The following is a 12,953-nucleotide window of genomic DNA, read 5'->3' as shown; positions in this document are numbered from 1 at the left end:
GCCACCGATCTTTCGAAGACCTGTCAGCCATCTACCCTGTTTTTGATCGCTGGTACTGTCGTTGGCGTCGCCAACCTGCAGTGACCAGACCGTTTGCCAACATTGTCGGCCACCGACTGTATCCGATAGTCTGCGTCTAGTGCACGCGCGTACGCTACACCACCGACTATGATAACTTGCGATTCGTTTCGTGTTTAGGACTTGTCTTCGCTCACTTCGCACTTGGCTCAGCATGCCTTCCGGGCGCATGCGGAAGCGCGAAAACGGCTGTTAATTTGGGTGGAACGAATCGCGAATTATCGGAAGTTCGTGCGGCCACGCAAACCCGCCGGTGCAACGAAACGATTTTTTGACCACGGCCGCCGATTCTTCGAACACCACCGCGCGCACAGATTTAGGCGGCCATGCACTCTTTCCAAGTTTTTATACGTGCGAGTTTCGCGGACCTTTCAAGCAAGCTACTTAACCTGCCTCCTTCCCGTGTGTTTTGGTTTTCAAGGTCACCCTCCAGCCTCATTCTCCCCTCTCTTTATCGCAACTCCTTGCCCTTCTCTCGCAAGTCTGCTCACCTCTTGATCACAACCCCTTCGCCCGTCCACACCGCTCCGCGACGCCCGCCACGCTTGCTCGAATGAGTTTCGTTTTCTGATGGGAAACGGGCCCAGAGCTGTTCCATGCGCTCTGGCATGTGTGTCGCGTGTGCGGGTCTTGCTCGCTCTTGGTGTGTGTGTGTGTGTGGTCATGATGGCCGGCGGGAGGACTAGCACGCTTTTTCGTGCCACTCAAGAAAATGTCGAAAGTGTGACGGCTTAGCTTGAGCGTAATCCACGCATTAGGTGCCAGCTATGAGCACTTGCTCATGAGCAAGTTCACTTGATCACTTGCTATGAGCAGGTGGTCAACAGCTATGAGCTCTTGCTCATAGCTGTTGACCACCTGGCAGCCAACTTGCCGCTTCAGGCGTCCCGGTATTCAGCTTTGGAGATGGTGAATATTTCGTGTGCGGCGGTGACTGCTACATGCGTGCGAAACTGTTTTTGCGAGGCAGACTTCGTCGACCTCGGGCCCGATGCCGAGCCTGAAGCTTCTGAACAGGACCACTGCGGCGGCGATTTGTGGCAGCGCGTCGCCGACTCTGACCTGAGAGAGCGGGTGGGAAATTTGTTGCTATGGTTTAATTACGGCCGACGATGATGCCGACACTGTGGAACCGTGCACGGATTAGTGCATAGTGAATGAAGTTCGTGGCGAGAGTGATTTGGAGAAATCGGATTGCGAGAACGACCAAACTTGTGAGCCAGTGCCTCATGCAGCTTATGCCACGGGCCTCGGCGAACGAGCACCCTGCCGTTTTACATGAACTCGAGACCGCCCTTATCGCTTCTGTTCTTCGACACACGTGCATCACGGACTTTTTGGGGCAAAAAAAATTTGTGTTTTCACTCGCAACTTTTTTTAAAAGCTGCGTTTTATTTACTACGAACTTCAGGATACAGCGAACGGGTGCCTCGTCACGCTCGGGTTCGTTATAAGCGGACTCGATTGTACATTCAAACTACGCCACAACGAAATTCACGGGGATTAAAAAAAGTTTGTGGTAGCGGGACTTTCGTTATCACGGTAATAGTTGGAAATCAAGAGGAAAAAAAATGTGCTCGCGCAGATTATTTCCTAAATTGAAAACAATTTGGGAAATAATCTTATTTCTTATTTTCGACTGCTTGTGCTTTCGCACGAGCTACAGCAGAATGCACTGCTCACATTATGTGAGGAGCTGCATGGTGACATTGCTTGTCAAGGGCGCCAAAGAAACATAAACACAAAAGTTTCCAATGCTAAATAAAACTTGTCTTGTGCCATTTTAAAGAAATAGCTTACGGTATAAACCGGAATATAAGTCAAGATTTTTTCAAAAAAGTAATAAGCTAAAGTCGCCCCTCGTCTTATATAGCGGTGTCTAGCCGAAAGTGCAACCCTGTCTGGCAACATATGGCTTGCATGTGCTTGTGAAGCCAGACGCGGCCATATCCAAATCCAATCGCAGTCTGTTTTCTTTGTGTTCGTGATTTGCTTCTGATCTGTTCCGAGTTTTCGCTCCGCTTGACATTGCGCTGCATTTTTAGTGGCCTTTTTTTTTTTCGTTCACTGAATATGTCTAGCGGTGCGAGGAGGCAGTACTCAGCAGCGTTTAAACTAGATGTTGTTAAGTTCACAGAAGCGAACGGGAATATGGCTGCTCAGCGCTGCTTTGGTGTATTAGAAAAAAGCGTGCGCTAATGGAGGGCGCAGAAAGGGAAGCTGCAGACGTGCAATCCTCGAAAAATGTCGTTTCGTGGACGAAGTGTCGTTCATCCGCAGCTGGAGGATAAGCCAGCAGACTTTGTACTGAAAATTCGTGCGCGCTCGCTGCCAGTGACCATTCGCAAGAAACGCATGGAACTTGCTCGGGAAGCTGGGCTCACGAGAGAAGAGTTTCGTGCACCGAACTCTTGGGTGCGTCAATTTATGCAACGCAAAGGATTTTCTCTCCGGCAGTGCACATCCATCTGTCAAAAGTTGCCGGAAAAGTTCGAGGACAAGCTCATAAACTTTCAGCGCTTCGTAAACCGGCTTCAGGAGCAGAATGACTACATGATGGGGCAGATTGACAACGCCGATGAGACCCCCGTGTGGTTTGACATGCCTTCGTCGACCACGATCACGCAGCGCGGCGGCAAGGATGTGAAGCTACTGTCCACTGGCAACGAGCACTTGCGCTTCACCGTCATGCTGGCATGCACGGCAGATGGTAGAAAGCTTCCGCCTTTCGTCATTTTCAAACGTAAGAAATGTGATGGTGCGACAGTTGGTGCGACAATGCGATGGTGTGAAAATGCGACAGTTGCGATGGTGGTAGAAGGGAGCTCCGACGATCGGGATGGGGTGCGCCCAATTCGCAAATAAATATGGTTCGGCAGTTTTGGGTTGTTTTCCTTTTTTTTTTCTTTTTCGGTAACCTGAACTTTGGGGGTTGACCTACATTCCCACTCGACCTATAGTCCGGTTTATACGGTACTACATGCTCTGTCAGTACAAAATTAATCATTTTGTCGAACGGAATGCAGTGAAGCCAGACGCATCTTCGAGGTGTCCGGTCTCTTCGTGAACGGTACAAATCCGAGCCTAATTCAGAGCTCGCATATCCCAGCATTCCAATGCGTCCAACAGCTCACAACACCAGTTTTTCCTCTAGGTAAGCATACGAAAACTCCGTGCGCGGTATATATGAAATTTTCTGTTCTAATTCATCCCCTTCCCCCCTCTCTTTATCATTGCTCGTTGCTTGGGCTGTGTCACAATACTGTAAGAAGCTTGTTGATTTGAATTTGAAGGCAACTGTACAGTTGTCCAAATTAGCAGGTAGCACTAGAATAAATAGACATTGTGCCACACTGTGTAGGCGAAACCCAAACGAGTCACCTCAAGACTCGTTATCGTGGATTAGGCACTGTTACGCGTTTGTGGCAGATGACTTCGTTAGTCCAGTTCAAGGAGCTCGAACAGTGAAGAGAATGAATTGATCGGTCAATCATACACCAGAAATAAGTGCAGACATGCATTTAAGTGAGCAGTGTGCTTTGATGTGAAATATATAGTGCTATTTCTGCTCCAATTCATGTTTATTTACATGGCATAGTCAACACAATCATCTTAAAAGTAATAATGACTGATTTGCATTTGCTCGCATTCTGTCGGGACTCTGTGATCGTTTGCAGCTTGCCCAAAAGCTTTAGCTGCATCCGAATTTTCATCTGCCAAATGCTGCTGTTTTGTTGTTTTGCATTTCTAGTAAATTTGGTTGCATTTGGTTTTGATCAACCTTGGCTGACTTCTGTGTGGAGTGATAAAAACCATGGGCTCCTAGTTCGATTTGGTCGTATCGGATACCAACACTTTCGAATTATCGGGTTTTCCCCTCATGGGAGTACGCAGCGATGTGCTGGGACCAGGGCATAAAAATTAACAGATTTTGCATTAACGAGATTTCACTGTATTGTAAGATGCTGCTTTTGGGTGCACATCTCCTTGGTTACTTGAGCTCGCACATGGTTTTGAGGTCAGCCAGCATTTGCATTTACAGGTGTACACCTCATCAGCCATTGACGCGTGTCACACAGTCTTCATCCAGTACCTTCACAGTGCACTCCCACACTTATGTCCTTGCAGGATGCAGATGTTCATCTGGAATAACATCTTCTTCAGCCTGGGCTTCGATGTGCGAGACCACTACAAGGAACTGGGTGGCGACGCAGCAGCTTTTGCGGCACCATGCAATGACCTGCAGGTAAGCAGAGTATACCCGCAAATCTCCAACAGCACAGACATTGCAGCTATGCATAAGAGCGCCAGAAACATGGCAGGCAACATTGGCAGTAAATGACCGTACTGGCTCGCTGCGAAGACTTGTATTTTGGGCTAATATTCTCGAGCCCACTGAATTGCCCCGCTGCAGTGGTCTAGTGGCCAAGGCTGCTGGCCTGCAGGTTGCGGGATCGAATCCTGGCTGCAGTGGCTACATTTTTGAAAGAGGCGAAAATGCTGTAGGCCCGTGTGCTCAGATTTGGGTGCACGTTGGAGAGCCCCAGAATGTCGAAATTCCCGCAGCCCTCCACTATGGCGTCTCTCATAATATAGAAGTTTTGGGACTTTTAACCTCACATATCAATCGTTCCCAGGGAAATTTTAACAGCACTTTATTTTAAAGCCATCTTCAAGAACATTTACCATGTAACAATGGCTAAAATGGGAGAGAATTCTTCGAAATATTGCACCATCACACTGGCATAAAAGCAGAGACGTAATGCCACGAGATTCGTCAAGTGGTCTGGCTTTCATTTTATCCATTCTTGTGTGATTATTCGAGCACTTTGAATATTCGAATGAATATTAACGTATTTGAATGAATATTATTGTATTCTAATTCGCTTCGCTTCGAACTTAAGTTATTGGAATTTTCGAACTATTCGAAATGAACGAACGAATAGATTTTTATTAGTCTGCATATAACTCTTTGTAAAGGTGGTTTCATTGCAGTGGAGGGATGCTGCACTGTGAATACACCTTTCCAGGCAAAATCCGCATTGCTGTGAAGTTGCACAGTGCGGTTAAATGAAAATTTTACCTTCACATCGATTCTTCCTTTATTAATTTTAAAGCTTCTTATACCCGCTTTTATGCTATAAGTGTAGTAAATTTTATAATCACTTGGTTATCACTTGCATTTTACTGACAATCAAATCTTGCTACTATTTAAAGTTGCTTCCTCTTTCTTTGAACCAACATAATGACATTTGCACATGCCTTGTCCTAATTATAAATCTGTATATATGTATATATATTGTGCAGTATAGTGGAGTCATGAAAAATATGTTAACAGGGTGTCTAGCAACCGGGAAAACCGGGATTGTCAGGGAAATGATACACGCCGGGAAAAATCAGGGAATCGTCGGGGAATGTTGCCAAAAAGAGAACCCAGTCAGGGAAAATGACTCGCGACTTGTTCCCGGCGCGGAGCGCGCACTCAGCTCACCGTAATTGGCGCAAACAGCCAATGGGGACAGATCCAATCCAAGCCAGTGGGGCAGTAGTGCCAAGGTTGACAAGTTTGGCCTTTTTTTCTCCGTGGCCTGGCAACCTTGAGCAGTGCGCGCTGGGCATGCTGGGTATACACTGTTGTTTTGGACCACCTCTTCTGTCCGCCATGTTTTGAACGACAAAACCTTCACGTGGCGGTGTGTTTTCATCGTTTTTTTTTTTTTCTGAAGAGAAGCCTTCTCACTGACGATGTCGGCGGCGAGAAAATGCTTCTTTAATTCGGACTGGACGAACCCGAACGTTTCAGAATATGCAAGCTGGATTAAGCCCGTGCAGAATGATCCTCACAGTGCTCATTGCACACTGTGCTGCAAAACGTTTTCTTTAAGCAACATGGGAGGAACTGCAGTTTCCAGTCACGCGTCCAGCAAGAAGCATCTTGCTGGTTTGAAGTGTCGGTCGAGCGCCTCGCAAACTGGTATGTTGTCCTTTTTTACGCCAGCGACGAACGCTTCAGCCAAATGTAGCGAAGACCGGACAGTCGCTCCCGAGGAGCCTGCCCCCACCACAAGTGCGAAGACATCGATGAGCGGCTTTCTTCTGAAGAGCGCTGTGACAAAGGCCGAAATAATGTGGTGCTTAAACGCGGTAGCGACTCACGGATCTTTTCGGTCAACAGCGGCGTCGGCCTCGCTCTTCCCTTTCATGTTTCCGGGATGTGAAGTCGCTGAAGAACTTCATCTGGGGAAGGACAAGGTAGGGTATACGATTTGCCACGGTATTGCACCTTACTTTCGTAAGAATCTTCTATCAAGCCTTGCCAGTGTGCCGTTCTTAGTTGTTTCATTTGACGAGTCGCTGAACAAAGTGACCCAGAAGCAACAGATGGATGTGCTCGTCCGATATTGGTATGACACTACTGATGGCACTGTGAAAACGCAGTACCTAACTTCATGCTTCTTGGGGCACACGTGTGCGGAGGACCTGGCATCTGCATTCAGGAAGGCCACAGAAGAGCTCAAGCAAGCCAAGATACTACAAGTTTCAATGGATGGGCCGAATGTGAACATGAAGTTCCTGAGGTCACTGAAGGAGGAACTCAAGGAGTTGGATGAGAGTCACAATATTCTAGATATTGGAAGTTGCGGGCTGCACGTAATGAATGGAGCATACAAGGCAGGTCATGCTGCAAATGGCTGGGATGTGATAGGCTTTCTTCGCAGCAGCTACAACTTGTTCAAATGTGTGCCTGCACGTCGTGCTGACTACGTCACCTTTACAGGAAGTGCACTATTTCCCCTCAAATTCTGTGCTGTCAGGTGGCTCGAAAATGGGAAGGTAATCACCAGGGCGTTAGAACTTCTTCCTAACCTGGTGAAGTTTGTGGAGGGCTCTGTGAAGGCAAAGAAGCAGCCTACATGCTCGAGCTACAGTGCTGTTGCGAACGCAGTGAGGGATCAGCTGTTGCCAGTAAAACTGGCCTTCATGCTGTCAATTTGTGAGGAACTGGAGCCATTTTTGGCAGAATTTCAGACTGACAATCCAATGGTGCCCTTTCTTTCAACTGCACTGCACAATATACTGCGGTCACTGCTTGCAAGGATTGTCAAGAAGGAAGTGCTTGTTGCTGCAGACACACCCGCGAAGTTGCTCAAGATTGACTTAGAGAAGCTTGAGAACTGTATACCCGTACCTACCTTCGACATTGGGTTCGCTGCGAAGAATGAGCTCCGCAAGGTGCCCAAAATGCCACAGCTTACTTTGCACCAATTCAAGAAAGACTGTGTTTCCTTTGTTAAAGCGTGCTGTCAGAAGGTGGTGGAGAGGTCACCATTGAAGTACAAGCTAACAAGGGGTGCCAGCTGTTTGGACCCCACATTTGCATTGTCTCCGGAGGCTGGCCCAAAACGATTGACCCTGGCACTTATAGTGCTGTCAGAGCAGCAGTGGATGACTGGTCTGCAAGCAGAGCGGGCCCATCGTTCTTACATAGAGGTCTGTTCATCGAGCCTCAACCAAGAAAAATTGAAAAATTTTGACAGGAAAGAGCAGAGGCTGGTTGTTCTGTGGCCAGATCTCTGCTCACATGATCACAAAGAGCTGCTGTCTTTTATCAAGATCATCCTCTGTTTGTCTCACGGCAACACTGCCGTAGAAAGAGGCTTCTCGGTCAACAAAGAATGCCTCGTCGAAAACTTGAAAGAAGACTCGCTGATAGCACAACGACTGATGCATGATGCCGTGTTGGCGGCAGGCGGCGTGGAAAAAGTTCTAATTACTGACAAGATGCTGCAGATGGTTCGGAATTCCTATAGCGTCTTCAGAGAGGAACTGCAGAAAAAGAAGGCAGAAAGACGAGTGGAGTCAGGTGTTCAGAAGAACAAGAAAAGAGTGGCTGCTCTTGTCAAAGAACTGGAAGAAAAGAAGCGAAGGCTGCTTGCTTAGTGACTCGCTGACGGAAGCTAGTCTCCTGCAAGAAAAAATAGATGCTCTTAAGAAGTAACAGATGAGTGCAAGAACTCTTGTGCAGTGGCTGACACAAACAGCAGAAGCCGATGCGTGTTTGCATTGACTTTGTGCAATAATACTCTAGTCAGCGACTACAATTTGCGGGAATTATTTATGTTTGCGCTCTAAATAAAAGAATGTTTTGTCGTCTGCACTAATGATCTTATATGTATTGCCGCCTATGCAGAGGTCAGGGAAATTCACTTGAAATTGTCAGGGAAAACCTGGAAAAGTCAGGGAATCTTAAAATAATAATTTGCTAGACACCCTGGTTAATCTTTGTTTTATAATACGTAATACAGTCGACATCAGACTTGCCGGACCCTCAAAGGACCACGAAAGTGTCCGGAAGATCGGTCAGTCCATAAAAATGATTCCATGCGAAGCGCACCTATTTAACGGATATTCTTTTTTGATGGAAAGGGTCACAGTAGTTGTGCAAGATTCTCGTTCCAATCTAGCAAATGCATTGTTTAGGTGGCTCTTAAAAAAAAAAACCTTCTGTGTGAAAAAGATGGTAAAAATCCGACATGGCCAGCGCTACGCCATTGGTCAACACTTCGACGCAAAAAAAGTCACTTATTTTGTTTTGCATGGCATCCTACTTCTCGCGATGATGTCTGCCTCAATTTCAGCTAACATCATGCTGTCGCTGTGCACCCATGACAGTATCATCAGTGCGCTCGTCAATTCCGAGCTCATTGGCTGTATAGGCGCAGCTCTACGATATCGGTGCCGGAATCCTCCGTAACTTGACGAATGATTTCGTCATCAGTCAATTCTGCACACAGCTCGAGGTCTTTGTCAGCGTCTGCAAAACCTTCAAAGATTATCTTGGCTGGAATCTAAACACCTGCAGCACGCAGATCGTCGAAGGCAACATTCGGGGACAGAAGTTTGTGACACACGCTGTCCACTCTGGGCGAGGCGGCTGTCTCGGCCAATTCGCTCGACAAAAAGTGCAGCGCCAAACAGCTAGAAACTCGGTGGCTGCTGAAGATTGGGAAATGCGAATGCTGCAGATAGTGTGCAGCAGCACACAATCTGCCGTAGAACTGACAGAACATCACATATACTAACACAGCGAGGTTTGACCACAGGTTTGACAAAGCTGCGGCTGGCAACATATTGGCATGCTCTAGATTGCGGCAATTGGGGTTTTGAGGGTACGGCAGCAGCAGCATGGTGCTGCTGTTCGCACCTGCGATGGGACCTCGACTGCATATACTGTTCAAATTAGATTTGAAACTATTAGAACCTGAAATTCACTATTCGCACAAGCATAATTATATGCCATAATGGACAACTTATTCAAGTATGGGCCATGTTACCTAACTATATAAAGCTCGATAAATCAGAAGCATGCTGCTACAAAATGATTTAAGCATTTCTCTTTAGTGATGTGCATGCTGTTAGATTTTTTTCAATGTTACATTGTGTCATTGATTTGCGATGCCCTTTCAATTAGGCTTGTGCAAATATTTTAACAAATAATGCAGTACTCAAATTTGCTTCTAATTGAATTTAAATAATTGAAAATTTTGAATTAGGCTGAACGAACGAAGAAATATATATTAGTTTGCATGTGATATTCTGTAAAAGTGCTTTCACTGCAGTAAATGGGTGCTAAGCCGTGAAAGCACATGTTCAGAAGAAATCAGCTGAGCCGCTGGGGGGGCGCTGACACCCCCTGTAAAGTTTGCGCCACGTGGAGCACATCTTGCACAGAAGCCGTATTTCGGGGGTGACAACTATCGAGCGATAGGTGGCGTTGTGTTTGAGAGTGGTGATCACTGCTATCATCATCATGGTTGGTAGAGTAGTAGCGCCGGCGGTGACCTCTGGTGGAAGGCAAGCCTTGGTGGCGGGCGAGAGAGTTAAGTGAGTCTCTTTGACTGGTGGCGTTAGGCGCCGGCGGTTGTCTCTCGCGGTGGGTCTGCCGTGGACGGCACCGCGGGCCGCCTGCGATAGACCCACGTGGTGAGTGAAGCGTTGGCGTCACCACCTTTTGTGTGCTCTTGTGTTATGTTGTTTGAGTGTATGTTAATTTTGTGTAAGGTTGTTTAGCTCTTCAGCACATGGCGGTTGCCGCGAATGGTTGTCTCTAGCGTGGGTCCCAGGTACATGGTACCGCAGGTTGCGCGTCGGGGGCCCCCGTGGTAAGTCAAACGTTGGCAACGCTGCCTTGGGTGTGTTATTTTGTTTGTCATGTTTTGGAGTAATGTGTAAGGATGTTTTAGGGTGTTGATCACTGATGTATAATAATTCAGCGGACAATATCGGCGTTCTAAAAGTAGTTAATAAAAGTATGTTGTTTGGTTTGTACCGACTGTGTCTGCTGTGTCCGTTCACTACGTGTGACGCTCGCTCGCCAATTCGAGACCCTACACTGCAAAGCCCCACTTCAAGGCTAAATGAACATAGTACCCTTACATTGATTCACTTTGTCAATGTAAGAGCTCATTATGCCAATTTGTATGCTCTATGTATATCAAGTTTCAAACCTTAGCATAATTTCACAGGCTATCACTTTCATTCTACCAAAAGTAAAATCCTGCTACTATTCAAAGTTGTTTCCAGTTCCTTCAAAGCAAAATAAAAAGGCATTTGTACAGGCCTTGTTTTAATTCTTGAAAAATACTGTGCAAGTTAGTTTGGTCATGACAGATATGCCTCTTTTTCTTTATAATATGTTATGTGTATACTATTCGGATTCAATTTTATGTTACTCAACCAAAACCACTTTTCGCCTTGAACCTTAAAATTCTACATCTGCACAATAATACTTCTAACGCTTTGGATGTTTTTGGGTACAGGGTGTGCGAGCGTATGCAGCTGTGGACGTGGATGGCCTGTGCACGCTGGGCACGGTGGTGGTGGACTATCGGGGCTACCGGGTCACGGCACAGTCCATCATCCCGGGCATCCTGGAGCGAGAGCAAGACCAGTCGGTCGTTTACGGGTCAGTGGACTTCGGCAAGACAGTGGTCACACATCCAGACTACCTGGAGCTGGTCAGTTTACTTTGATGCGCTGCGTTTCTTAAACAGCCTGCTTCTATCATTTCCTATTTTTGACTTTTTTGTGAATTGAATGAATGCACAACTTTCCAAGCCTTGATGTGTATGTGCTCTTTTTGCAGTTGAAAAAGGCTGGAAGTGCGCTGAAAATACTGCCTCACAGGTGAGCTTGCTTGGCCGAACGTGATAAGATCTTTCCTTGTGCATGGTTTTGCACTGCTTAGTATTGTGGACGAAAATGACTGCTTACTGGTGTTTGCTTACCCTCCTATGCGCAGTGTAATCAATGAGAAGGGTGAAGAAGTGGAGCTGTGCTCGTCTGTTGAGTGCAAGGTGAGTGGTCCCACTCAATTTGGACGCTGCACAAAGGGGCCAATATTGTCCTGATGCAACGAGATGGCTTTTCTTTTTCACTCTTGCAAAAAATGACTAGAAATCTCTTGCAGGTAGCTTTTCGTTCGCATAAATAAATACACCACCATGAGTTTATCAAACTGCCTTGCATGAAAATGTAGCTTGACAGCTATTAAGGCAATCTGGTTTATTAAGGTCTACCACATTATAACTGGGTACAAAAGGGCAAGTTGTGAATCTCAGTTGTTTACATTTAAATATATTGTAATCCTTGATAGGCTAACATACCAACTAGCTGCGCTTTTCTATGAAAATTGAAGTATTTTATTTAGCCTAGCTTTCGTAAGAATAATTATCAGCTTCGGACGTCGTCTTTCTGTGTTGGATGTCATCCTGTGGTCGGCGCAGCCGAGGTGTGACGGAGCAATCGTATGATCGTAAAATTAGGGTGTTGCAAATGTCTCTGCATACAAGTTCATTGGTGAACGTCCGACTACTCCTTAATTTGAAAATTAAACATTTACTGAACAGTTTCACAGCATCCGGCATCACCTGTCAAGTTATTGCCCTAATTTGAGGCCTAGTTTCTGTGGAACCGAAGCTCTCCGGGTGTGTTTTTTATGGCACAGTCGAACCCCGCTACAATGAAACTGACGGGGCACGGAAAAAATTTCATGAAAGCAAAACTTTCGTTATAATGAAATAAAAAAAATATTGCTGATCTGAGCTAGCTAAACAAAGAAACGTTTTATTCTCAAAATTCAAAAAATGTCTGCTGCTTCCTATTTTTTCCCAGCAGCGTCACGTCGTGATTTTCACCCATGCATAGCGAGACTATGGGGAAAAGCATGCTGAAACAACGCCTACAACCGCTTACGTGAACAAGCCAAACAGTAGCATTAACACATTAACACCAGCAGCTGTCCGCCGTCAGAAGTATTCGACAACGCCGAGATGGAAGCAGGGTATCTTGGAGCGGCCACTTTTACATTATTCTATGCCATTCTTATCATCCATCACTCTCAGCTAGCTGATTTTGTTGATAATGTGGACGAACAGCCACTCTGATTAGTTACCAGACTGGCCAAGTGCGAACATAGTGATAAGCATTGGAATCGGAAAAGGCATCGCGCCGCGGTTGCACTCAGTAGCTGCGAGAAGGACACCATGAACTGAGCGACTGAGCTTCAGCTTCGGACCAACTGCGGCTCAAAAGCAAGCCAGTGGCAGTACAAAATCAGGGCAGTATCATTGCCATCACTATCGAGCATTGGCGACGCCCACGCTTGCTGAACAGCAGCGATGTAGAGGCGGTTTCTGGTAGTGCCAAAGAGTGTTTTAGACTTTGTTGACGCATTTTAAGGCTCTGAAAATGCATCGAAATGTTAAAGATTGGGTTTATTGCATAGCAATAAGTATCTGAGTCTGGAATTTCATCGTAAAATTTCGTTGAAGCGGGACGATCGAAGAAAAAGTGTTCGTTGTGGCGACAATATT

The 12,953-nt window shown here is 46.3% G+C and overlaps 2 protein-coding genes across 2 annotated transcripts in view; both read left to right on the top strand.

The window, feature by feature from the left end:
• The window catches only part of LOC142803980 (clustered mitochondria protein homolog), a 133,057-nt gene that overhangs the window by 55,486 nt on the left and 64,618 nt on the right, over window positions 1-12,953 (top strand). Inside the window, exons 11-14 of the mRNA XM_075890379.1 lie at window positions 4,207-4,324; window positions 10,899-11,096; window positions 11,225-11,265; window positions 11,381-11,435. Of these exons, the coding sequence (XP_075746494.1) occupies window positions 4,207-4,324; window positions 10,899-11,096; window positions 11,225-11,265; window positions 11,381-11,435 (412 nt within the window). The remainder of the gene's footprint in view (window positions 1-4,206; window positions 4,325-10,898; window positions 11,097-11,224; window positions 11,266-11,380; window positions 11,436-12,953) is intronic.
• Window positions 5,968-8,019, top strand: LOC142802649 (uncharacterized). The gene has a single exon (XM_075887632.1). It carries the CDS (start codon window positions 5,968-5,970, stop codon window positions 8,017-8,019), a length of 2,052 nt encoding a protein of 683 aa, XP_075743747.1.

This window comes from Rhipicephalus microplus, chromosome 3 (assembly GCF_043290135.1).
Source record: "Rhipicephalus microplus isolate Deutch F79 chromosome 3, USDA_Rmic, whole genome shotgun sequence".
Lineage (NCBI taxonomy): Eukaryota > Metazoa > Arthropoda > Arachnida > Ixodida > Ixodidae > Rhipicephalus > Rhipicephalus microplus.
The sequence above is the reverse complement of the archived record's forward strand: the minus strand, read 5'-3'. Positions and strand labels throughout refer to the sequence as shown.

Excerpts from the sequence above, each read along its gene's own strand:
- LOC142802649 (XM_075887632.1), top strand. The coding sequence starts at position 5,968 with ATGGGAGGAACTGCAGTTTCCAGTCACGCGTCCAGCAAGAAGCATCTT.